Source organism: Euprymna scolopes, chromosome 22, assembly GCF_053919585.1.
Source record: "Euprymna scolopes isolate OS-2025 chromosome 22, ASM5391958v1, whole genome shotgun sequence".
Classification (NCBI taxonomy): Eukaryota; Metazoa; Mollusca; class Cephalopoda; order Sepiida; family Sepiolidae; genus Euprymna; species Euprymna scolopes.
Genome location: NC_136503.1, coordinates 33,978,281 through 34,005,989, shown reverse-complemented (window position 1 = coordinate 34,005,989; position 27,709 = coordinate 33,978,281). Strand labels below are relative to the sequence as shown.

At 35.1% G+C, this 27,709-nt stretch overlaps 1 protein-coding gene across 4 annotated transcripts in view; it reads left to right on the top strand.

Annotated features, from left to right (window-relative positions):
• LOC145243959 (uncharacterized) overlaps positions 1-27,709 on the top strand; it is a 125,908-nt gene that overhangs the window by 27,711 nt on the left and 70,488 nt on the right. For 2 of the 4 annotated variants that reach the window (XM_080107087.1, XM_080107086.1), the window contains exons 2-4: positions 6,441-6,476; positions 11,912-11,950; positions 22,187-22,219. In XM_080107087.1, the coding sequence (XP_079963213.1) occupies positions 6,441-6,476; positions 11,912-11,950; positions 22,187-22,219 (108 nt within the window). Of the gene's footprint in view, positions 1-6,434; positions 6,477-11,911; positions 11,951-21,022; positions 21,179-22,186; positions 22,220-27,709 lie in introns of those variants that run through there. The other 2 variants (XM_080107089.1, XM_080107088.1) reach the window with 2 other exon arrangements.

Genomic DNA, 27,709 nt, shown 5'->3' with positions numbered 1-27,709 from the left:
GTTTTCTCTCATTTTATTTTCATTTATTAATTCTGTTTATTTTTACTTACATGAAAAAGGGGACAAGCATCTTTCATGTAACGTTCAGACACATATGGAAAACAATAAATGCAATTTTATTATTTTTAATTTTATGAAGAAGGCATGGTTTTGTAATATATGTAGAAATTTGCTAAAATACTATACACTAATTTCTTTTGTTTTTCAACATTATAATAAGTATGAAGGATTTAAAATAAAATGTTCCATTTTATTACCAACCAGAACCTTATATAGAATTCATGGTATTCTGATAATTTTCCCTTACTTTAATTATACTTTCTCTCCCTTTATTTCTCTTTCTTTCTTTCTCTCTCTCTCTCTCTCTCTCTCTCTCATATATATATATAATGTATATATATATATATATATATATATATATATATATATATATATATATATATGAAATTACAAATGGGGGTGGAAATACCTAGAGGTTCGACGTTTCGCCCGTCTTATGCGAGCTTACTTAAGAAGGATGATCAATGACGACTATTGATCAGAAGTTATCAAATGAAAGCTTGTTGGAAAGCTAATGATCTGAATTGTGTAGTAAGCTAGGTGACGTTCGCCCTATTTTTGCACTTTATTACAGCCATTGAGCATCCCTCTTGAGAAAGCCCGCATAATAGAGGCAAAACGTCGAGTTCTAGGTCTCTCCGCCTCCATTTTCAATTTCATATCGTCGGATTTTATCCATTTTAATAATCATATATATATATATATATATATATATAAGCGAGATCAGACACTGATAGAATTCAGATGAAATCCTGATATATATATTACCTAAAGTAATACTTTCACGATGATCCTAGCCAAAAAGGAAATGCTCAATATTTAAGAATAGAGCAATATATATTTATTCCTATAATCATTTCCATATAATTATCAACAACCACTCAAAAAACTATTTTCAATATTTGTGCTGAAAAGCAAAATAAGTCTCTATTCACAGCTGAACATTTTGCTAACCGCATTTCATTTTCTCTGATGCCATTATTGAAAATCCATGGATTAAGGAAATTAACATAACCCCTTCTATATATTCCTTTGTCAAACAATAAATTCTTAATTCGAATATATGTCTCTATATGTTGTTTTTTCAGAATTTAAAATTTAACCACCAAACTTATATATATATATATATATATATATATTTATATATATTTATATTTATATTTATATAGTCTATTTACAGACTAAATATAACCAATTAATTTATTTTATTAAAAATGATTTCTGCAATTCTCATTATATTGCTTATAAATGATGTTTAATTTATTTAAATTTCTTATCTGGTTCTTAAATAATAAAATTCTCTAAATGTTGAGCAATATTTTTTAGTCTTAACCTTTTCAATTTATTTTAAACAAGTGTTTTCTTTACGTTAAAGTGTATAAGAAAATTGTCTGTTTGTGTGCAAAGTCGTAAAATTACGTTTACTACATGAAAAAAAAAAAATATGGGCGTATGGGATTCAAACACTGAATTAAAATTCAATTCTCAAAACTTTTAAAAATAAATCAGAATGTTATTTATTTTTTTTTACAAGGTAGTCACCACTTATCAAGGCCCGGAAGCCTCTCGGGGGTAAGGGTTATTACGTGTACAGTAATCAATGAGAGAGTATCGTAGTAATCGTTAGTATTAGAGATTTGATAAGTGTCTTACATAAGGGGGCGGTTCATCAGGAATTTGTTTATGTTGGACTTGAAGGCATCCAGGTTGTATTCAGGTGGGAAACAGGCAAACGGAAGAGAGTTCCACACGTGTGCATTTCTAAAAAAAAAAAGCTTTGTTCATGGAATCTACGATTTGGTTTTCGTATAGATAAAGAGTGGGGGAAATTATTAACAGTGGTTTCAGCTAGAGAGGAGCTTATTGTGAAATATTGGCGAGGGGGGATCAGAGATTGGAGCTCAGACGAGCACTTGCATTAGAAGTAAAGATAAAACAAAGACAGGCTCACAACTCTTCTCCTGTGGGAGAGAGGTTGCAGGGAAGAGAAAAGAGCATACCCCACTAAGCCACGAAGTCTATTTTGTACTCTGTCAAGGTAGGATAGGCTGTTTTAGCAGCTCCTGACAAGATGTGACAGCAGTACTCAATTGTTGGACGTACTTGGCTTTTATATAGATAGAGAATTGCATCAGCAGTGAGATATCTCCTGCAGCGGTAGAAAGATCCTACAATTTTTCCAGCGACCTTGGCAACTGACTTGATGTACGTGTTCCATTTCAAGTCAAGAGTAAAGGTCAAGCTCAGAAGCCTATCAAAACATGGAGCTCCCCTACACGAGAGTCATTTCAATTGATGCCAGATGTGGATCAGAGCGTTGATGATGTAAATATAGGAGCTTGGTTTTAGATGCATTAAAAGTAACCAGCCACCTCTTCCCCCACGGTACCACGCGCTCGAGATCAGAGGAGAGAGAATCAGAGAGAACTTTGTCATTTACGGCCTTTGATGTGTTGCCGTAGGTGGTCGTATCATCAGCACAGATGTCAACGAATGATTTAAGTATGTGTTTTGGAAGATCATTAATATAGATCAGGAAGAGAGTTAGGCCCCGAATGGACCGCTGAGGGACTCTAGCATTAATATTGTGGCCCTCCGACTTCTGCCAATCAACCACTACATTTATGAGCCTATCAGAGAGAAATGATTTAATGATTGAGAAAATATTTCCAGTTATACCGTAGCTGGAAATCTTGTGAAGTAGGCCCTTATGCCATATCTTATCAAAGGTCTTAGGTATGTCAAGAGCGATTGCCCTAGAAAGGAGGCCTTTGTCGAGAGATTCACTAATCCTATGAGATATAACCGTTAGCACATCTGCTGTAGATCTGGCAGAACGGAAACCATATTGCATGTCACTAAGAAGGTTATTTCTGCTGAAGTGGTTGACTAATTCTCTATTTAATAAGGATTCCATCAACTTACTCATAACACATAGAAAACTTATTAGTCTGAACTGAGAGGGAGACAACTTATCACCTGAATTCTTAATTACGTCATACTGATGATGTTTTTCATAGTGTTTGAAAGCACTTCTCCTTAAGACAACGCTTAAACAGTTTTGTAAGTATGATGGCAAGTTCTGGTTGAAGCTTTTTCAACACTATAATTGGAATACCGTCAGGGCCAGTTGCTTGACTGGAATCAAGGTTCTTGATTAGCTTGGCAACCTTACGCACAGATATTTGTACGTTGCATAGTGTGTTGTAGGAGGAAATACGGGGAGTTGATGGCCTTCGTCGCATAGGGTAGCATTAGCTGCAATGTTCTTGGTAAATAGTCTTACCTTGTCTGATGATGGTTGGGATAGAACGCATGCTTCTGTTCAGGATCCTGTTTGCTATTTGCCAAAACTGGTGGGAACCAAGCCGCTGCTCAGCTACTTTGGATTTAATGGACTGGGCATATAGCTCTCTTACATTTTTATTACTCTTTTACAGTGGTTGCTGGCAGTCTTGAAAGCAGCTTTTGTCTTAGTGCATCTGTTACGTTGGTAGCTATGAAAAAGTGATTTCTGTGCGCGATGGCAACAGCACATTCTGGTGAGAACCATGGCTGGCTGTTAGGTTTTTGTTGGAATTTTTTGAATGGTATGAATCGGTCTATGCCTACAATAAACCAGTCGGTCGGGTCTTATATTATAGAGGAAAAATCCTATTTAAACATGGAATGCAGGGGTAGGTCAGATATAAATGTACGGAAGCTATCCCAGTCAGCCATAGAGTATCGATATACAATACGGTGGAGAGGTACGTCTGAAGACTTATTACATTTCATTTTTATCTTAACTGTTACAACCGAGTGGTCGGAAGATCCCAGAGGAGACAGAACGGAACATGAACACAGCTCAGGGGAAGTTGTGAAAAAAGGACTAGAAGGCTAGCGTACTGACCGGAAGTTTACGGGCACACGGGTGGGTTCGTGAACAATCTGGATGAGGTCATAGGCAATGGCGAAATCATGACAGAACCTCCCCTCATTATCGAGTGGGTCAGCCATTTCACATTGTGGATATTGAAGTCACCACAAATGTGGATGTGAGCCGAAGGATGAGCAGACAGGATGTGGTCAATTTTCTCAGATATACTCTTAAAGATAGTAAATCCGCTGTTGTGGTGTCGATAGAGGGCAAATATAAATGCAGTGGTGTAAGCAAGTGCAACCTGGAAGCACACATAAGGTAAATTAGGGTCTTCACTGGAGATATCCCTACCACACGAAAAGCCATCTTTTATGTAGACACATATTCCATGCCCATGGCGATCTTGGGGGGTCGTATTTAGATGTTAAGTTAAAGTATCCTTTTATTATGAACTCGTCTAGGGAAGTGGTCGGCCCTATTCCAGTTTCACTTAGGAAGAATATGTCTGGTTTCGTCTCCTGTAATTGGGTTTCAACCTCTGGAAGGTTGAACGTAGACCCCTGATGTTGGAGAAGAAAACATGGTAGTAGGGGTCTACATTGGAGGATGTGGTTCTAGGTTTATTTGTGTTTTTTTAGATATTTCATGTTGAGGATTTCGGATTTGTGGAACAAGTCAACAGACTTGGTTAGAGAAGGACAGAGAGAAAAAGAAGGATTTTTTAAATTATTGTAGCACATTAAAGCCGTAACAATTACCCACTAGTATGGCATCGAGAGGCCCCACCAGAAACTACTGCATGGTCCAGAATCCTTTCATCAGATGGCAATACAGCAACCCTAGTACTTTGCACCTGCTGATAGGACAGCCTCCTTAGTGGTTAATCCAAGGTTCAGGTCCCTGACTATCAGTCGGATAACGTCAGCTCTTACTAGTGATATGGCCACAAGGATAGACATAGAAACAGAAAATTTCCGACATCTCAGGCTACTGTTCACGAAGTACTGCCGACCTGGAAAGCAGCTTTTTCTTTCGCCTTTTGTCAGAAAAATCACTTATTGGAAATGAAGACTGAGGGACAAATAAGGAGAATCTTATTTCAGGACAAGAAATACAATTAAGACCAACAATCAATTTTATCAAAAAGTTTATTAAAATAGGTGAAATTAAAATTAGGTTGTGTACATTTCTTTTTCATAAACATGCGATGCTTTCACAGACTGATAATTGTCACGTTTTTATATTTCGAATTGTTCAACTTTTCTTAACTTTTAATATGTTTATATAGACAACGCATAGAAATGCACTGTGCTAAGAAAAATTGGGTTTTTATTTAGAATTCAACCTAATTAAAAACAAAACTACAGAAAAAACTTTATGGCGTACGTATTCGACACGGAACGGAAATGTCATATTCCAAAACCCAGGTAAATTAATATAGTATATATATATATATATATATATATATATATATATATATATATATATGTATATATATATATGTATATATATATATATATATATATATATATATATATATATATATATATATAAAGTGATGATTGTGTAGTTCCAACGAGAGAAAAAATGTATATTTAAAAGAGTGTAGCCATCAACAATTGTGGGTTTTTAAGCCTTTTATCATATTTTTATTTTAAAATATTTTTATAAGGCGTTTCAAGCTTTGTTTCGCTTTCTTCAGATATTTTCGTAAAAAGTTTTGTTTTAAATGACAGTTTGAAATGTTATTTTTACATCTACTGATACTAAATGTGTTTTTCAGAGTGATGTGGTCTCAGACATTCTGTCCCCAACAATAAGTGTTGGTAGTGTCCCACACTACCAACACTTACTGTTGGATGTAACTTCCAACTTACTTTAGTTGCATGTTTTCATATTTAAATAAAACAACAAGTTTAACACGGGAATAAATCTTGAAAAACGATAGATTTATCGTTTTCGTTCAACTTCAGAAAAAGGAAAGATCTTAAATTCATTGAAATACCTTTTCTCTCTTTTTTCGTTATTTTAAGAAATTTAAAATCCTCACTTTTATTGGAGACGTTCGCTAATCTGAATGAAACCGGCTAAGGTCTTGTTTTTTTTATTTATTTCTGTTTTTAACTTGTTTTTCCTTTTGTCTTTTTTCATACATCCTGTCTTTACAGGATTTCATTTATGATATATCGTGTACTTTATGATCAAAATGTTATATTTTGTCAGGAAAACGTTTTTCACTAATTAAGGTTATTGCAAGTTTTCTTCCGACTACTTCTGAATATATTTCTCTTGTCTCTTAAGGAGACTGAATAGTGACCAGGACTAAATTTTAAAATCTTTACTTTACATACAAATTTTTTTTTTCAATCATATGTCTTTAAAGTAAAAAATACATGAAATATATTTGAGGATATCTTGAAATTTGAAATATTGCATAATCTGATTGTTATATAAAAAGAAATCTGAAATCTTTATATAAACTGTTTTTAAAGAGAATTATTCTACTAAACTATTTCAGACCCAATGAATGATCAAGGTGGAGATACATCAACAGGTTGGTAAAATTCATTTGATCTCTTTTTAAAGCATTTGATTTTTAACTAGCAGACCCGTGTCGTGACGTTGCCCGGGAAATTATACGAACCCAAAAAACTCTTATCTCTTCTTTGAAGTTACTAATTTTTATTCTTATTTTCATTTTCTGTTACAACATATTGTTAAGTTATAAATTAAAACAGTTTATGCAGACTTCACAATATGGCTGTAAACCCCCAGTGGAAAAAAGTAGAAATCTGTTTAGAATCGATTAACCGTATTGCATACGTTATAAGCGTAATTCCAAATTTTCTCTACATGTTTAAAGTATATTCATCAAGCTTGAAAATATATTTTGTTTTTAATTTTAAATTGTTAATCAGATAATCTCTCTCTCTCTCTCTCTCTCTCTATATATATATATATATATATATATATATATATATATATTTATCAAGATATTTCATGCAAATGTAATATACACAAACTGCGGCACAATATCTGAGATGTGTTACAGGCCTATTATCTCTCCACTTCCTCGATAATCTTAGATCCCTATATTTTTTCTGCTGAGAGTTCACGGCCAAAATCGGTTAAACTCAATGGAAGTGGTAAAATCTTTTCTCTCTATTAAATTCCTCCTTCCCCCGCGACCACTTAACACCGTTGCCGGATCGTTCACAGGAAACAGTTACGAAGAAGCACCGGTTTTTTTCTTAGTAGTTGCTTAAAAACTATAATTAACCGAATCGAAGGTTTATTTATGCCATTTTTTTTTTCGCTTTTCGCTGTGTTTTTTTGGCTTTCGGTTTTCGGTTTTCCGAACACGTTTTCCCATAAATTTTTGCTTTTTGTTTTTCCGATTTCTTTTACAAAGAAGTTTATTAGTTGTTGCTAGATAGCGGTTTCAATCCCACTCAAAGCGTGCCAGAGGTTAATTGGTCAAAATGTGGTGAGACGACAACAACTACGGATGGCAGTGATAGCTGAGAATGCAGTTAGGAGATTCGAAGTTCCTATCCGTCACGGTTACCACCTGACGAAGGCCAGAGGAAGTTGGCCGAAACGTTGTGAACCAATAAAGAGATCAAAGAAGCAACAACTAATAAAGATGAGACTAATAGTCCGAAATAAAAATAAATTAAGAAAAATGATATTTGTTTTAATTTAATTATTTTTACTGTGCAATAATTTATATCAGTTATAAATTGATTAAACTTAAAAAAAAAAAAAAAACAAGTCCACTGATGTCGGCCCACTGCTAAGAATTCGGAATAGAGGCATGTGAGCCAGAAAAAAGTGAAAGTAGACTCAGGGAGACAACAACTACATAAGAACACTAATACTATTAAGAATATGTTGTTGAGGGAATCGATATTCGAAAATTGTGCCTCAATATTGTCTGGTTTTCATTAAATCCTCCTCGTTAGTCGTGGCTATTTGTTCTTTCTGCATCAAGGCCCACTATTTGCATACGAAATCAATCAAGGTTTGGTTCAGAATACGCAAAAATGGTGACTGTATCTGCGTAAAAGCAACATTGTAATCCTCACTGCATAAATTTGCGGAGCAGCAGAGACAACCAGAGGACCACGGATCCTGATGTTGATTTCTGGATTTTCACCAAAGCTCTGTTAGCCGGTTAGTTCTATTACTACAGTGTTATTTCCGCAATGAATAAGTGGACGATGAGGGGGAGGCTGAAAATCTGTGAATCCTGCTTAGTTGTTATCTTGCTTGCTTGTCACTTTGCACATCATCATTTCTCCATGTTTTTTAGGGAGGTGATTTTTTATCAAAACTGCTGGAGAGCCATGAATTAATATATTGTTTTGTTTTTAAATCCCTGAAACAGTGCTTCATGGTAAACAATTGATGATCCCTTTAAAAACATTGGTACTATTATTTGTTCATGTAATTAAAGCTATTCAGAAATTCAGGAAATTAATTGAATTACCAACAAAATAATTTTCCAATGAAGGACATTTTTTATAGTTTTAAAGGTTTTAAAGAAACTTCAAGCATATATATATATATATATATATATATATATGCATATACATATATGAAAATAGGTGACGTAATCAAGGAAGAATGATGGTTGCTAAAAGCAATCTTACATCATAACAAAATATTAATAGTTGCCAGAAAATAGTGTGATGCCACAAAGAATTAATGATAGTTTTGAAAATCTACGGGAATAAATATTTGTTTGAAATATTGAGTCCATTACTAAATTCAAACATAAGTTTAAAGAAAGAATGTGAAAATGTTGTGAGTTACAGGAAAAATAAAATAAACTATATTTAAAACAAAATCATGTAGAAAAAATCTGACTTGAAACAAATAACTGTGTCTTAATAAGTATTTTTTATTTAATTTTTACTCCAAACAAGGCACAGTACCACTTTAAAGTAGGGGATACTATCGGGAACATAGGTTGCAGGGATATTATGAAGGGAGATGAGTAGCAAGACGTCTGCTCACATTACACTTGAACTTCTGTATATCAGTACAGTTGGGAAAGTAGAATCCCGGAAGCAAGTTTCAAAGTCTAGCAGTTCTGGGGAAGAAACTATTGGAGTAGAAGGCTTTCTTACATCTAGGGATCTCTACAGTGAAGGGGTGGGATTTAGCTGCTTGTCGAGTTTGTCGGGGATATTCACATCGAGGGGGTAGAAGTGCTTGTAATTCGTCAGAGCATTCACCATTAAAGTACTTGTAGAAGAGGCAGAGGGGTGCAATATTTCGTCGATGGGACAGAGGCTGACGCCTAGATGACAGAGATGACAGTTCAGGACCTATCAGGTTGGCGACTCTCTTTTGAACCCTGTCAAGGAGTGAGAAACAAGTAGCAGAGTACCAGCCCAAATGTGACAGCAGTACTCCATACAAGGATGAATGGGGGCTTTATAGAGGTACAGCTTTCAGGCGTAAGTAGTTTTCTAGCACAGTAGAGAGAACCAACTTTCTTCGCAGCAGCCTTGGCAATGCTCTCAATGTATCTATTCCAGTTCATGTTTCCCATAAGCGTTACGCCGAGGAGTTTAAAAGAAAGTACTTTCGGGTAATGTGTTTTTGACCATTGCTATTGGTGGTAGTGAAGGTTAGCATACAAACTTATTAATAAATTTATATATTAGACAAATACAACGTGTAATGAGAAAGAGAAGCAACTAAGTTGTGTATTTATTTTCGGTAATCTCGCATGATGCCTGTATTTGGCCTTATAAATGTTAAATTTCCTTTGATTCTCGTAGCAGTTTACGTTGGCCGAGGGCTAATGTTCCTTGCTATTGGAGTCAAAGATTGCTTCGTGGTGAGGGTTGAATCCTTCAACTAGTGGCAATCGTTACTTCCTGTATTGATGATTGCAAAAATATGAAACACTAGTGTCTGTAGGTATAACAAAAATATTATTTTGGATACAAGGAGTAACTTCTTAAAAGTTAAACACTGTCTAAAATAAAAGGCAGCCGCTCGCGATTTTCGGTCGCTTGACCACTATTGCTCGTCTTAATAATATTATGCATTTGGCTTTATAAATCTTAAGTTTCCCTTGATTCTCGTGGCGGTTGATAGTGGCACAGAGATAACATTCCTTGCTAATGAAGTCAACGGTGCCTTCGTGGTAGGGTTCGAATCTTTCGATTAGCAGCAATTGTCACTTTCTGCACTGATGAAATCATGAGGCACTAGTGCTTGTAGACATAAAAATAATTTCGCTCCTAGAAGGAGTAACTTACTTCCTGTACCGATGATTGCGAAAGCATGAAACACAAGTGTCTCTAGGTACAAAAAAAATTATTATTTATAATTTATAAATGTTTACTTAGCGTAAACGAATTGAGTCGTCTCTTCTTTCAAATACAATATCTTCCACAAACAGATTAACTGTATTAGTTAGTAAAGCATCGGACACCCGTGATATCAGTTAGTATTGACTAGTTCTTGCGTTTCTAATCTCGCTACGTTTATCCATGCTGATGAGTCGTAGAAAAGGAAACGTTTTTTGTATATATTTGGATTTCGAGCCCAGGTGTGGTTATACTTACTGCATCTAGTTACATTGATGAGTCGTAGATGAAACAGCCAACTTTATGGATAGATCATTCTGTGGCACCCTTTCTGGCTTCAAATAGTGTATTTTGTCGAGAGTAACAATTTTATAAGCACGTAAAATATAGTTTGTAGGACTAAAGTTTAATAAGAAGATTTAAACTTCTTAAATAAGAAATAGACAAGATCGTCAAAAAGTTCATTTCAAAGTCCAGTTGTGTGTATGTGTATGTGTGTGTGAGTTTATTTTTATGTGGTTTAGTCATTACTGGAGAAATAGCATCAGACTTAAAGGAATTTTAGCTTGGGGCACTCGAGATTTTTAGAATGGACATTTTTGATGCTGAAAGTCGAAGCACATCGTAGATGTCATCCGGAAGAACTCTGATTATAGTTTACCAAGTCACTGTTTCATGGGCTTGGTCAATTTGACACAGGATGATTACTTTGGGTGTTTTAGATGATGTTTATTGGTTGAAAATATTTTGAGTTTACACGTTCCTGTGAGAACTAACTTAGTTTTGCCAGTAACGAGAAGACCGAATTCTAATAAAGCTTACAAATGAAAGATAGTAACTATTCAAATCATTTGCTTTTTAGAGTTCGTCCGAATTGAATCTAGATGTAAATATCCTACGCGCCACTGCTATGAAAAAAAAATGAAAGGAAAGGAGAAAGGGTAAGCCGAACGAAGAAAGAAAGAAAAGGGGTAGCCTGTTATATTAGTTTGATAATTATCCTGTACCCGTTCATCTTGATCATTAATTTCTAATCTACCACAATTAATCTTTTTTTAAAGGTATAATTAATTTTGAACATATATTATGGTATTTTATCTGAATTTTTTATTTATTGTTTGTTTTTTAGTTTGTTTTTAGTTATGTCTTTAAAGTAGAATTCTGTAGTCTTAAAATATATAAAAACACCTCAAAATAATTGTCAAATTATATAATAGTTATGTGAAAGAAAAATGTCGTAATCTTATACGAACAATTTTTAAAGAGAAATATCGAGCTAGATTATTTTATATCTAATGAATGAAAATGGCGCGAGAATATTAATGTGTAGAGGAAAATCTGTTTCATTAACGTGGTATGAGTAAAGTTGAACGTGTGGTTGAAATCTCTTATGCAGGAGTAAAAGGTGTTTGGCAAAGACTTTACTGGTTCTTTTAATGTTTGTATAATAGCAAAGACAAAATATTTACTATTGATGTGAATTGGTTTAATTGTATTGTATTGGTCATTTACTCTTTTCTATTTATCTTCTACATATCTTCATATATTGTCCAAATTGATATTTTCATATATGATGTGTAAGCCAAGCATGTATAGTAAAATCTATTGAAAAGATTTTTGTTAAAAATCATTGTATATTTTTTGTTTTATTTTGGAGGACAAAACGGCGACCACAGGTTACGAAAGACATCAAAAGGTTTGTGAAAATTTATTTAACCTTTGTCCTGTAGACCATAGAATTTACTTTTCGATTTAATTGTTTAATATAAATTCATCATAGCTTGTAGACTACATAAATAATTTTGCAGTTTATGTGAAAGCAACATGCATGATCTCTGGAAAGAAATCAGGTGTGTCTAGTGTATGAATCAAAAATGATGTTCCGAAGGCCTAGTTATATGATTTTAAACTGCTTAAGGAGAGGGTGTTACAAATATGTCCTTGCATATATATGTATGAGTTCTAATGGCAGAGAGAAAGGTATCCAGTTATATTAAAACAGTTAGGGGAGGTTTTGGGGTGTAAGTCAGTTTCAGTTAATATCCGGGGAGTTTACTGGAGGAGAAAAATCCTACATCATCTAGATACTCCTAATCCCACGGATGCTTGTTAATGCGAGCCTCAAGGAAGAAGATGAATTAATTTTGTTTGCGTGGGTGTCTTTTTTTTACACAGTGGTCACCACTTATCAAGGCCCGGAAGCCACTCAGGGATAAGGGTTATTGCAAGTACATTATGTTAGTGTGGAGATTTGATGAAGTGTTTACTTAAGGGGGTGGTTCATTAGGAATTTGTTAACGTTGGACTTGAACACATCCAAGTTGTAGTCAGGTGGGAATCAGGCAGACGGAACAGAGTCTGGTTTGAAAGTGTTTTCCTCCTTGAATGTGATTTCATTTGATTAATTTAGATTGAGGGTAGAATAGATCGGAAACGTGGGCCAGTTTGATGGAAAGAATCTGTTATTAACTGTAGCTACCCGTCATTGCCGAGTCATGTTGTTATCATATTTACTTTCCTCTTAAGCCAAAAAGTGTAATTTACTGTAAATTATCCACAGTCACATTCCTTCTTCCTTATGATTCGAAGCTTCCTGGCCTCCAAAATTACAGATGACCCTGTCACTCTACGGAAAAAGATATTGTCTGTCGCAAAAATGTATTCCTGAAAATTATCCTATTTGATTATTTTTCTGTTATTTTTCATGGTTTTAAATTAAAGAGAAGAAAGACGTGCTTTTTGTTGACTTAAAATCACGGGCATTAAGATATAACTTGAATAAAAAGCAATAAACATAAGAATATAAAGTGCTTAGTAAGAAAGATGGGCAGATGAATAGAATCGGAGCAATGGGTTGCGCGGAAGGTTTGTGTTAAACATTAAAATCTTCTGGATATCAAGAATAAGTTACAGAGAAACGAAAAAAACAATTTCGACACATATGGAAACTAGATGGATGGGACAGATAAATAAATAGAATGAAACTGCAGCCATATGATGTATATATGATTGGGTTTATATATACACGTGCGTGTCTAGTGGCCCGTGTTGTCTAGCCTATATAATGTCCGTTTTTGGGTACGTGTGTGTCGGTGTTTTAGCCATTCCATAAACATTTAACAGGAAACATTCATTAGACACATTTCTTTACATGTAACATTTTCTCTAAGGGTATATCAGACTAAGAGGAGAACATTGGTTTGTCTTAGTTGATGGGTCTGTAAAAACTGCAATTAAGATTTCTTTTATCCAAACGAACGACAATAAACACTCGGTTTATATTTTTACATTTAAAATTTATTTCCTGATGTTCCCCGTCTCGGAGTTGCAAACGCCTCTTTGTATTCTACATTTCCTTTAGTCGAGTCAATTGAATCACTTTCGTGGACTTTTAGAGGCAAAATCTCTCTCGAACCAAAGATTCCGTCCGCTATCTAACTTGCTCTCTGACTGCTCAACTGAATAACTCTGACTAACTGTCTGCTCATCTATCTATCTATCTATCTATCTATATATATATATATATATATATATATATATATATATATATATATATATATATATAACTCTTCGTTTGTTAACTGACGTCACAGGTCCATCTTATTGTTACTGTTTATTATAAGTTATTGTTTATGAACTAAAATCCCGAATCTATTTTCTTACATAAATATATAACTGTAATATTTTATTGTTCATGAAATTCAATTCCAAACTGTTTCGTTACGACTTCAAATCTATTTGAAACAACATTCTTTCACTCGGTGAACATTCTACATTTTAAAGCACAATAAACATTCACAGTGTCGTTTGCCGCTTCATTTTTCTGGCAACCCGCTCTTACCTGGGAATCCCATTATTCAACACATATGGATGGGAAAGGTGAAGGATGAATCACGTATAATGCATTAAGCTAGTTCCCATTTCTCTCACTAACTTATTGTGTGCGTGTGTGCGTATAATAGAGAGAAAGATGGAGAGAGAAAAGAAAAAAGAAGAAGAAGAAAAATGGTTTCATCTGAACTCATGTGGATATCCTTTTGTCTTGTCATACAAAAATATTAGATAGAAAAAAAAACGAAAAGAAAAAGAGAAAAAGAAAAAGTTAAGAAAATTGGAAGAAAATTTGGCGAAAGAATTTCCAGGAGTTTAGAGTTTAATTCACGGCAGTCGAACTGAAGATATTTAAAAAGAAGTCTGGACTTGGAATCGGTTATATGGTTTCGAACTTTGGGCGGAGACAGAGTTTGGGAAAAAGGATGGAATGGTTTAAGAAGTCGAGTTTGGACTCTCGGTGAGAGGTTACAGTTTAATTTGCGATGATGTGACGAACGTATCTCAGAAGAAAAGAAAAAATGATTTGATAAATAGGAACAATTAAGATGTAAAAAAAATGATTTTGTGCACAGATAAATAAGCTTTAACATTATTGACATTTTTTTTAATTCTTTGGAAAAAAAACATTTTGCATTATTATTCTTTATTAAAATATATGTTTGTTTTGTTGTTGAATAAAATTAATTTGTTCGTTTATAGCCATTGCCTTGTATCTACATTTCTTTTGCTTGCTGTTTCCTTGTGTGTGTTCCCCTGTTAAAATATCGTTATAGAATTCTGGAAACGTTTTTTCGAGACAAATTCCGGCGAAATATAAATGTTGATTTTGCTACTTCCCGTATTAATGCTGCATCACTAGCAGTGTCAGAAATTTCGTGAAAATAGTGAATAATTCCACCCCATCTTTCCAAGCTTATAACTCCTCGAAAAATGTAATTCAAGCCCTAATTTTTTTTCAATTAAAGGAGCAAGGACCAAGGTTTTATTTAAAAAAAAAAAAAAACAATGTGTTTTTAAAAAAAAAAAAAAGGTTTTAAACTTCGGACTTTACAGGTAAATTTCTAAAAAAGGGATTTTTTTTAAATTTGAATATATTATTTATTGACCTTTTCTCTTCAATTTGTGATATATAAAACTATTAAACATAAATTAATTATTTACTTTTTATAAGAAACTTGAAAATGTGTGACACTTACACAAATGGGGGGCGTGAATTAAAAAAAAACGTTTGTCTAAAATATTATATTCAGTTTATTGGAAAGAACATAAAATTTCACATTGACCCTGAAAATATCGTAAAAATAGAATCAATAGAAAAATTTTGATAGATTTTTAAAGTTTAAAAATTGAAAAATATTGAGTTCGGAAAATTCATTACTGTTTTTAAAAAAAAATATTTCTATTACTTTTAAAACAACTGTAATAGTTTATTTTGGAAGTATAATCCATAAAGAAAATAAATAACCCACTTTTAGCAGAGAAATTACGAGATTTTTATATTTTATTCGCAGTTTCGTGTTAGGGGTGTCAAAAATTCCTACAAAAATTCTGATACTGCTACTGCATCACATAACTGATGTGCACATTATCCTGGATTATTGACATACTCCTCTTCAGACATGATAGAAGGATCTTATCGCTCTTGGGATTTGTACACAACTGGCCAACTTGTAAACGGTCTGTAGAAAACCGGTTTTAATCAAACGGAAACGGAATCATGTCGTCTTTTCTAGGGCGACAATTTTATCGTTCCACTCTCTATTATAGTAAACAATATGGAGGGCAGTCATTTGGTATTAAGCATAGCTTTTCCGATCTCAAGAAAGAACTTTCACTATTTAAATTAAATGCACAGTTGATATTGAATCTCTCCAAATCACACAAGAATCACGACGTCCTAGCAGAAAAAGAAACTTTCTGAACTCTCTTATTATCTACCCAAAGAGAAAGAAATGCTGGTACACCTTTCGGGGTGATCAGCTTAGAGATGTGTTGAGGCGGAACTACCTGTTTTGCCTACGCATGAACTGATCCATACATTTTGTATGTTCGTTTTAATACATTTTGCTAATCTATTCCCGTGCTGCATGTTCCGCTGAACACTTTAAAGAGAGCTATAACACTTTTGATTAAAATCAGTGAAATATTTACAGGCGAAATTGCTAACTCATACGTTCGAAAATCATCAAAAGATATGCGAAAATCTTTCATTCTCTTTTAATAACTATTTATTAATTACTAGTTTTACATGGCCAGCGTTGTTTTTTTTTGTTTTGTTTTGTTTGTTTTTATTTTTCTGTCCGAAGCTCAAAATATCAATGCTGTTGTGCCTCAAGGATCCAAACTCTGCCCAACTCTCTTTATTTGTATGAATTTTTCTGATTCCATTGTTGCAAGTACATTTACTTATTTTATATTTGAAATTCCATTTTAATCAGACAAAGAGGTGTTTTTTCGGAAGTTGCAGGTCACCAATTTGTAAAGAAGCCAGTAAGGCAGCAGCACGCACCCTTGACGGATTGAACCGGCTTCCTCTAAAGGAGGAAGTTTCAATATATTATCGAATTTGTAGAGGAATTTTTAGAGGAATCAACACAAATTAAATAAATTAAACACCTTTTTGCTAGAAACAAATTGTTGTATCTGTTTAGATGCTACACTTAGTCTATTTTGTTCTAGGACAGTGAACAGGTAGTTTTATTAAACTGAAGTATTTTTGTTGTTATTTCAATTCAGTGTATGCCTTCTTGGGAACAAGATTTTTTCACATTAAAAACTAACCTTGACCTCGTCGCATGCACTCTAGCTGGATTGAACCAGTTTCCTCTGAATGGAGAAGTTCCAAGGGAATATCAAATTTGTAGATGGATTAACACAAATTACATAAACTACCAGTCTTTTGGCTAGGAACAAAGTGTAGTATATGTTCTGATGAAACACTTAGTCTATTCTCTATTTGGTCAGTGAATAAAATGTTCTATTAGACTGTGGTAATTTTTTTATTGTTTTAATCCAAAGTGTCCCTTTTGGGGGAAGAGGATTTTCTCCACATTAAAAACCGACCTTGTGCCTAACTTTGCCCTCGTGGGGAAGCAGTTAAATAGTAAAAATATAATTCATACAAATCAACACAAAAATTAAAATTTCGTTTTTCTTGGATCCTCAATGCTGAATACCTTTTATTAACGATCCATTAATTTGTTTGTTTCAGTTTTTACAGCGTATAAAGTCTTTTTCACTTTGAGATCCATAGATGCCGAAAAGCATTCTATTCTAACATTTATTTCCTCGGATTATCAGACTTTGGGATTTTCTTTCCAGTTTCCTGCTCATCTGCAGAAGTTTAAAGATAACACGAACAGATATGTTGCTGCTCAACCTCTCACGTACTTCCTTGTAGATAGGTCTTGGATATGACCTTAAACTATATCCGATGGTAAAGCCCCAGCTTGCGGGCTTTGGGGGAGTGTGGATCTATCCCTTAATTGCCATTGCTCCCAGGTCCACTTTGACCCTGAGTGGTAGTACCTGTTAGGGTCCCAACTATGGGTTAAATAGAAACTGACTCGAAAAAAAACATATTCTATTAAAAATTTGTTCTTCCAAATCACTGGATTCGGCATTAAATGACCTGAAAAGGGTTGATATGCCGTAAAACAAAAACAACCAACCAATCCTTGTAGATATGATCTCAAACGATAGGTCTACGTGGCAATGGGCCTTGTTTGGGATGAAAAAGAATTTAAAATATATGCGTCGCGTTGCCTGAACTTAATGTTACCAGTATTTTCTAGCCGTCTTTATGTTATTTAATGTACATTAATCCTATTCCAACATCTGTTTTGGCCTGTAATTACAGACGATCCCTTGGGAGATCGTGGTTGTCATATAAATATATTTGCACCAATATATGTTTATTTGGTGCTTATGCACTTTTGGAACCACGCTATTTTTAAATAGTATTTTCAAGTTAAATTAAAGTTTTACGATATCTTTTTAATTAAATTGTAAGGTGAACGTACACAACACCACCTCTCCATGTTAAGAATGGCTTTCTAAATAATAACGTTATTGTTTCAACATGGTTCAATAAGTGAATAAGTGTGGCGTGACGCCTCTGAGCGCAGTGAAGCACTCCATTGAGTAAGTCCGGGCAACTAGGATGATATTAACTGTTAAGCATTATTGGGTGCCCGGGCAGCAGCGGGTAACCTAGCTAAAAGGCTGAATTTATTGTGTGTTTGTGGAACAGACATATACTTTTATTGTTTGGAAAAAATGACAAGGGATGTCATTTGAAAGCTAGAACGAAATGTAATTTCGTTCTTGGCCTGGCGAAACCCAATTCAAGGACGTCTGGCTTTTTGAATACGCGGTTAGCCGGGGCGGGGTCAAACTGTCAACCCCTTTGAGCGTGTGAATGGAATTGAGTGGTGATCGCAGATTCTCAAGTCGTGCAAGGCATCGGGACTTCCTCAGAATGACGTGCTGATCGATGATTGGTCTAGCGGTTTACCCTAACCAACCCTTTTCATCGCGATATAAGCAAATGCCCGCGCCAAAAATCTCATGTTGGAGCCAAATCTCGAGTGAGGTAGACTCTGGCCAAGGAAACGCCCCCGCCCCCGTCGACCGCCGCTACTGTAGACTTTGGGGAATAAGATCCAGGAGTGTTTTTGTAATGAGATTCGAACTAAACCATTGTACATATGTAACCCACTTCATAAATTTCGTGAATTAATTTGAGTAGATTAGAAACATCTTTGTTTGTTTTCTTTTGACTTGCATGAGAAGCTAATTATTTTCAGCGGACACCGGCATATCAACCCGATAACGAGGCCTGCGACGTGGAAGAATCCTATAAAAAAACTCGGAGGAAAGTCGATCACGACTATTGCGACTTCGACAGGGTCAGAGGTCACATAAGTGCCGTTTATTTCGATAGAAAATACATTTGTTTTGTATGTTTTTTTTATAATTTTAACATGGAGACAAATACCTTATGATAAAAAAAAATAAAGGGAGAGCGGTAAAATAGAAAGAAAAAGACAGAAAAGGGGTAATTGAAAAAAATGGGGTGAGGAAAAGTGAAAGATAAGTATTTAACATAGCCTGAAGCATGTGTGTAAAAAATTAGGTAAAACATCAAGAAAAAAAAAAACAAGAAAAGAAACATCGGAGCGGAAGTCGAAAAATTCAGTCATATTTAAATTTGTTGAAATATAAGATGTAATGAGGATGAGAAACATTTCTTTTTATTACTTTTTTGGTTTCCCGACAAAAGGGGGGTGGACCTGTAAATTCACCCTTGTCCGTTCGTCTGTCCGCATTTTCTCAATAACTACGCCTTGGATTTTTTTTAAATTTTGCACAAACATTAAACATGATATGAGTAAAAAAGTAACAGAACGGATTTTCCGGGAAAAGTTCGGTTGCCCCCCCCCCCATTTTTGCGTGGTACAGAACTCAAATTTTCTCAATAACTACGCCTTGGATTTTTTTAAATTTTGCACAAACATTAAACATGATATGAGTAAAAAAGTAACAGAACGGATTTTCCGGGAAAAGTTCGGTTGCCCCCCCCCCATTTTTGCGTGGTACAGAACTCAAATTTACATATGTTAAGACCTACAACTGCACCGTTTGTTCATTTTTCATCAGGATTTTACGTCCCCTGGGGACTTTTGGAGCTAAATGGGGGGAGGACAAATGCTGAACTTAGTCATTTTTATGCCTCGTTCACTGTGCACTTTTTTTTTTTTTTTTACATTTTCACCCCAAACAAGGCAAATTGCCACTTTGGTGTAGGGGGCTACTATCAGGGGCAACAACTACTGGCGTACTATGTAGGGATTTGGGCAGCAAGATGTCGGTTCACGTTACACTTGAACTTCTGCACGTCAGTACTGTTGGGGAAGCAGGGACCTGGAATGGAATTCCAGAGTCTAGCGGTTCTGGGGAAGAAACTATTGGAGTAAAAAGATCTTTTACATCTAGGGATCTCTACAGTGTGGGGGTGGGATTTAGCAGCCTGTCGGGTTTGTCGAGGGTGCTCACGTCGTGGAGGCACAAGTGATTGCAGTTCATCAGCGCATTCACCACTAAAATACTTGTAGAAAAGGCAGAGGGATGCAATATTTCGTCGATGGGACAGAGGCTGAAGCTTAGATGCCAGTTCAGGGCCTATCAGGTTTGCGACTCTCTTTTGAACCTTGTCAAGGAGCGAGAGACTAGTAGCAGATGCACCAGCCCAGATGTGACAGCAATACTCCATACATGGGCGAATGGTGGCCTTATAGAGGTACAGGATACTTTCGGGTGTTAGTAGTTTTCTAGCACGGTAGAGAGAGCCCACCTTTCTTGCAGCGGCCCTGGCAATGCCTTCAATGTAATTTTTCCAACTCATGTTTCCTGTGAACGTTAGGCCAAGGAGTTTGAAAGATGTACTCTCAGATAAAGAGTCGTTGGCCATTGCTATAGGTGGTAGAGAGGTTTCTTGTAATTATTGAATGAAACTAGTTTAGTCTTGGCAGCATTGAACGCGACCAACCACTTTTGCACCCATTCCACCACAGATTGGAGGTCTTCCTCTAGTGTTTCTGCCATTTCATGTGCTCATTCGTCTTCCTGTCGTGCCTGTCATAGAGTGTAGTGTCATCAGCATATATACCCATCTCAGAGGCAATTTTGTCGGGGAGTTCATTTATGAATATCAGGAACAATAGAGGTCCAAGGATAGAACCCTTGGGCACCCCCGCATTTATATCGTTGGACCATGCATACTTCACTTGTTTTTCACCCGTTAATTCTCTTGATGTTATTTGCTTGAACTGTGAGAGGCATTCCAAAAGTAATGCCTCCTATTTTTTATTCCATTGTTATGATGACTGAACTCATGCATTGATTACCTGAACGTTTCATCTATTTGTTGCAGATATTGACCGTGTGAAATTCTAAGAAAGCAACCTTTGTCATGGACGTGCATCAGAAGCAGCGAAGCGTCATTGAATTCCTGGCAAAAGTGTGTTGAGAATGGTGGTGACCATGTATAAAAATAAATTCTGGAGCCAAAAGATCGCTCGTTTTAATGGTACCACTCCTGTCTTCGTAGCTCTTCAACATTTTTAATTAAAAAGAGGTTTTAATCTTGGAACGATCCTCATATGACAAAGCACGTTCCAGACGTCCATGCACAGCCATCATTCATCGCTGGCAAATGTGCAAATAGTGGTAACTATATAGAAAATTAAACTTTGGAGCACTAAAAATTGCTTGTTTTAATGGCATGACTCCCATCTTCGTAGCTTTAAAAAAAATAGGAGACTTTACTTTTAAAACGACCCTCGTGTTATTTTAGCTAAACACGGTGGGATACTATAGAAACGTATTGTTTGCGTGATAATGTTGTTGTACTGGGAAATTATACCCAATTTAGTGGCTCAGCAAAGATTTTTATTATCTATTAGGTTTATTATTGTGTACTAAGTAAAGTTATAAGCGTAGTTAAAATCTGATATACGTGAGAAAATGACGTTTAGCTTAATAACTCTTTTAATAATTATAAAGTAATAAAGACGAAATATAGGATATTCGCGCGAATTAATTAGATTTTATTGTGTTCCTTATTTACTTTTCTATTCATCTTTTATGTTTTTCAAAATTGTGTCAAAATTTATTTTCTTCGTATGTTATGTATTGTGGTTGGTTGGTTGGTTGGTTGGTTGGTTGGTTTTGTTTTACGGCATATCAACCCTTTTCAGGTTATTTAATGCCGAATCCATAGATTTTGAAGAAAACTTTTTTAATAGAATATATTTGTTGTTTTCAAGTCGGTTTCTATTTAACCCATAGTTGGGATCCTAACAGGTACTACCACTCCGGGTCAGAGTGGACCTGGTAGCAATGGCAATTAAAGGGTTGCTCCACACTCCCCAAACCCGCAAGCTGGGGGCCTCACCACTGGATATAGTTTAAGGTCATATCCAGGACCGGTTATGTATTGTGTACGCAAAAGTTGTGTAATAAAATATATTGCAAATAATATTTTAATTAAATTCGTTTTATTTTTTATTTTTATTTAATTATTTTCTTTTTTTAGGAGATGGCCGTGAGATGCGAAAAAGATCCAAAGGTTTGTAAAAGTCTATTAAACTCTGTGTTAATCACTTTTTATTCACAACTAGTCCTACTAATCAGCGTTAGGAAGTCTGGAAGTCTTGTTACTATCAGCCCTTTTTATTGATGAAAATATAGCTAATTACGATAAGGTGTTAACTGTGGGAGAAAAACTATTAAATTTTTAAAAGGGATTAGAAAAATAGAAAGTGTACCTTGGGTTTATTTTCGGAAGCCTCGTAACTCTAACTTCACTTCGTTTGTTCTTTAGTTCTTACATTCTATGAGTGATGTTTCTGACAAATGGGGAAGAATTGTCATTTTCTAAACCAGAATCTCTACCTCCAACGCTTATCGTCAACTAGTTTTTTTTTTTATCTTAGCAGTATTATTATTATTATTGTTGTTGTTGTTGTTGTTGTTGTTGTTGTTGTTGTTGTTCGTAAACTTCACAGTGTTATGGCGCTATAATTTTTCACTCAAGGTCACCACGTTTTTAATAAAAATTTGACAAGGCGGGGACATAGATTGAAACTCAGACAAGCACTTGCCATGAAAATAACGATAAAGCAGAGACAACGTCTCTTCTGTGTAAAAGAGGTTGCAGAGAAAAGAAAAGGGCATTCCCCACTGGGCTATGAAGTCTATTTTGACCTCTGTCAAGGCAGGATAAGCTGCTAGAAGCAGCTTATCCTGCCTTGCCAGTGGGGGGGGGCATTTTCTTTTCCCTGCACCTTCTTTCCTACAGAAGAGACGTTGTAAGCCTGTCTCTGCTTTATCGTTATTTTCATGGCTAATGCTCGTCTGAGCTCCAATCTATGACCCTCCTCTGGCCTTACTTTCATGAAAAACACTAATCTAGCTGAAACCACTATCAATAATTTTCCCCACTCTTTATCTGTGCCTAAACTTAAACTTAGATTCCACGGACAAAGCTTCTTTCTCAGAACTTCACGCCTGTTCCATTTTCCTGCTTTCCAACTGACTACAATATGGTTGTCTTCAAGTCCAATATAAACAAGTTCTTGATGAGCCATCACCTTAAGTAACCCAATTTACCCAATTGCCACTACTAACGATGACTTCTACATTTTCCTATTGACTACTGTTAGCCCTTATCTTCGAGTGACCTCCGGGCCTTGATAAGTGGTGACTCCTTTGTAAAAATAAAATATTAAGAGGTAGCTCTGAAGCTATTACACTGTCACGACCACTAACATGGACACTGCTGCGACTGTTGCTTTCAAACAAACATGCTCGTCCATAGTTGCTACTATTTACAATGCCTCCCCACGAGGGCAGAGTTAGACACCAGGGTCGTTTTTTTTATGTGGAGAAAAGGAACAAAAATTAAAATTGTCTCAGTCGTGAAGGATTTCTTCTCCACTGAGAGAGAACAAGAAATCGAAGCGCAACATCTGAAGAACAGATACTACACTTTGCTCTTGTACCGAAGGCTAAGTGCTCGTCCATAGTTGCTGCAAACTACCATTCATCCTTTATGACGTCACAATACTTTTGACAACAACCATTCATCTTTTATGCAATCATCCATTCTCAAGTAAATAGTGATAATTGCGTGCTGGCTGAGAAAGAAGGAGGATACAATACCCTCTCAAGATCGGAAGCTTATGGCAATCACAAGATACGGACATTAATTATTGTGAAAGAAAAGGGTACAATAACTAACAGAAATAAGTAAATGGCGTAAATAAAGAAGAGAAGGAAAATAATAGGTAAGAAGGAATTAAAAGAAAGAGAAATAAGAGAAAAATGTGCAATATTCCATAATTTTTTAAATTTTATTTCATCATTTTTTAGCTCCTTACATCAAGCAGTTTCATGGCTTGGTTGGAGCGATTTCCATAAAAAAGTTGACCGAAAATATCATCTTGTGAAATTATAAAATAAGAATAACATGTATAATTAATTATGTATTAAGCAAATATATAATTATGTATTAAGCAACTATGTAATTATGTATTAAGCAAATATATAATTATGTATTAAGCAAATATATAATTATGTATTAAGCAACTATGTAATTATGTATTAAGCAAATATATGATTATATATTAAGCAAATATATAAGCTTGAGTTAGTTTTACTAATTTCTCATTTGATGGTTTGTATTTGGTATTTCTATTAGGTTGGTGCTAAAATAATGTATTTTAACATTCAACTGATTTTTTGTTTGAAATATTTTAGTTTTGTAATTTGAGTTAGATGTATTTTTCTGCTCTCAAAAAAAAAAAAAAGCACACAAAAATATTTTTTGTTGTTACTTGTACATTGTACGAACCGGATGTTGTCACTGTTACATATTACAAATTGCATTTCTCGTAAATGTCACGTATGGCTACACCAACAATGGCAGATATTTGTGCATCTATGCTACCGCACTGAAATAACCTTATTATTTAGAAAGCCATTCTTACCATAGGGAAGGGGGTATTCTGTAATCATTCTCTAATTTCACCTAACAAGTTAATAAACAAAAATATCGTAAAAATTGAATTTAACTTGAAAATACTATTAAAAATAATAATAATAATTTAAACCAATATCCAAGCGTCTTTCTGGCATATTCCGGCAGCGACGTCAGGTGCCAGTCGAGGCCGAGCAGACATTTACAAGAAATCCCGTTCATACCTACTTCCGGTTCATATAATGCATTAGCACCTTTTTTTTTTTAATTCAAGATTAGGTGCATGTAAGAAATGCGTGCACTGATCTGTATACTTAACAGCACAAAAATAGGTGGAGGATATATGCAACCAAAAACTGTTACCAAACGCAAAAAAAAAATTAATTTTCCTACCCACTTATGCAATTTTAAAGAATGAAAACTGTAAGATTTGTTATCTCTAAATCTGTTGTCAATGTTACTTTTTAAAAAATGTACTTATACAGAATATGGGCCGTGATGAAATAATAATGTCATTATTTAAAAAACAAGACATTCTTAACAAGGAACGAGGGGGATTTTTTTTTAACGATTCTGTATTTCCATTTAACAATTTAATAAATAAAAATTTGAATTTAACTTGAAACTCCTATCTAAAAAAGTAGTACTGTTTGTATTCTCCATGAGTACAAAAATATATCCATCAATTTTTTTTTTTTTAGATGCGCACTACTTTCAGGCTTAAAAAATAATCAAAAGAAATTGTTGGTGGCACTATATTGTGAGAAATATCTCTCATAGCCTGAAGGGGGCCCAATATCAGAAATAAGGCAATGAACAGAAACTTACCGATGGCCGTTGTTGACTTTTCTTGGTCCCAGGATAAGTTGCTCCTCCACAGGTGACTGATTAGGATCCTGCCCTGGACTGTGACAGGAAGGAACGACGATAATGGGTCAAAGATTCTAGAAGTCTGAGACAAGATTCCTCGTTTGGTATTGACCTTAGAATCTATCTCTATGGGTGCTAGGCACACAGGATCTCTCCGTGGAGAACAATGGTATCCTAACACCTTTTCAATGGGGGAGGAGAAACCAGGGTCCCATCCTCGATCATTTTATTTTGTAAGTCAGTATTGTTGGAATTGCAAGACTGAAGTTCAAATCCAGCATCCATTAATCTATTACGTACTGTTTGGTAGGTTGAACAAAGTGAATTGAAATCACTATTGGTTGTGACCAGATTGTTGACGTAAAAATTATTATGGAAAGAGGAGGAAACATCAGCAGGGTATCTCTCTGTATGCAGCTTGATGATGCAACTTAAAATGAATGGGCTTGCGTTGAAGCCGAATATTACGGTATTGTATCTATAAGTGCGCAAACGCTCACCAACCTTCAAGAAGAAACAAAATCTATTTTTATCCTTATTGGTCTTCAGACGGACCTGAAGGAAGGCTTTTTTTAGGTCCCCCAAAAGTGCATAATTGTTCTTCCGGAAGACCAGCAAGAGGTTCAATAATTTGGCAGTTAGGTTGACACCAGCATAGGCTGCATCATTAAGGGAAACACCCCCTCGTCTCTTGAAGGAGCAATTGAATACAGGTCGCATCTTGGTGGTGACCCCTGTTCCTTGTTTTATGACCGGACGATGAGGGATCAAACAATGATTTTTATATTCTTCCGGAGGAACATAGATCTGTTCGATAATTCCAAGTTCCTCGTATTCATGGAAGACCTGTGTATAATTGTCATGAAGACTTTTTCGTTCTAAGGAGACGGTCACCCTCTGCATGATTTTCAAGGCTGGAACATAGTTGGAATCAACCAGGGACAACTTCTCGTCATCCCATGGTAAATCAAGATAATATTTACCGTCCTTTAAAACTACGGTCTTCTTAAACTGAATAATTTTATCTTCATCATACGAAGATAAATTTGACTTTTCGTCCATCCCTATATAATCCAGGGATAAGAAACGGAGGAATCTTCAAAAAATGGACCCAGTGGGTCAGGGAATGATGAGACAGGATTTAAGGCACTCTCAATTAAATAATTTGAACATTTGGGCAACGAGCGGACAATATTTTCAAAGGGAGTTATGTCGAGTGGATTATCCAAGGTATCAACATGACTTTTCGCGAAACAACCCACATTCCCAAATGGGATGATTCCATTTGAGGTTTTCCAAGCGGAACCATTAAGACAGCTTATGAGCTGGAATTTTTTTTCATATGTTGAATTATATCCAACCAAACGAAACCGTGTAATAATGTGTCATTCATGCCCTCGTACACATGACAGAGTCGAAATCCTGCCCTTTTTTTTTTGTCATGTTACATACAGGGGTTTCATTAAAAGAGAGTCTTAGAGAGAGATGCTTAGAAAGAGTCTTATTAGAGTGTTTGTCTTGAGAAAGAGTCTTATTCTTCACACGACCGGCCGTGATTTCCATCATCAAGAATTCAAAGCTTCACATTTTAAGCTTCTAGACGTTCGGACTCTCTCTGAGTTTCTCACTGACTGTTTCTTCTAACTAAAGTTTTTCTCTATCCCTAGAACTTTCTATTTTCCGTGACGTCATACACATGTTAAAACATGTGCTTTCTTTCACGTGTTCTGGACATGCGTGTCCAAAACTTTTCCGTTTTCTACAAAAGGAATTTTAACCTATACTCAGTAACCTATTTTTCCAATATGTAAAATACATTATCTTACAGCTGCATTCTTTCAATTAAAATTTTCATAACAATTTCATAACAAACTTGACAGTGCACATTCTTTTCTTGAAATATTTTATCTATATTCTAAACAATTGTTTGTTTTACATTCCTGTTTAATTCTCACACGTAATCTATTTCTAAACCTAAATTACGAGATTCGAATTTCGTCTATTGCTATTTCATTTTCATTTTAACTAATCTCTCTATTTTTATACTTACATGAAAAGGGGACAGCCCTTATCATGTAACATCCCTCCCTTCTATATTTCACACAAAAAAATGTATGCATTTTTAAATTTAGTACATTTTTTTTATTTTTACATCTACACAACCACACAGCTAGAAGAGATCAGGCTAAAAAACAAAAAAAAATCTCT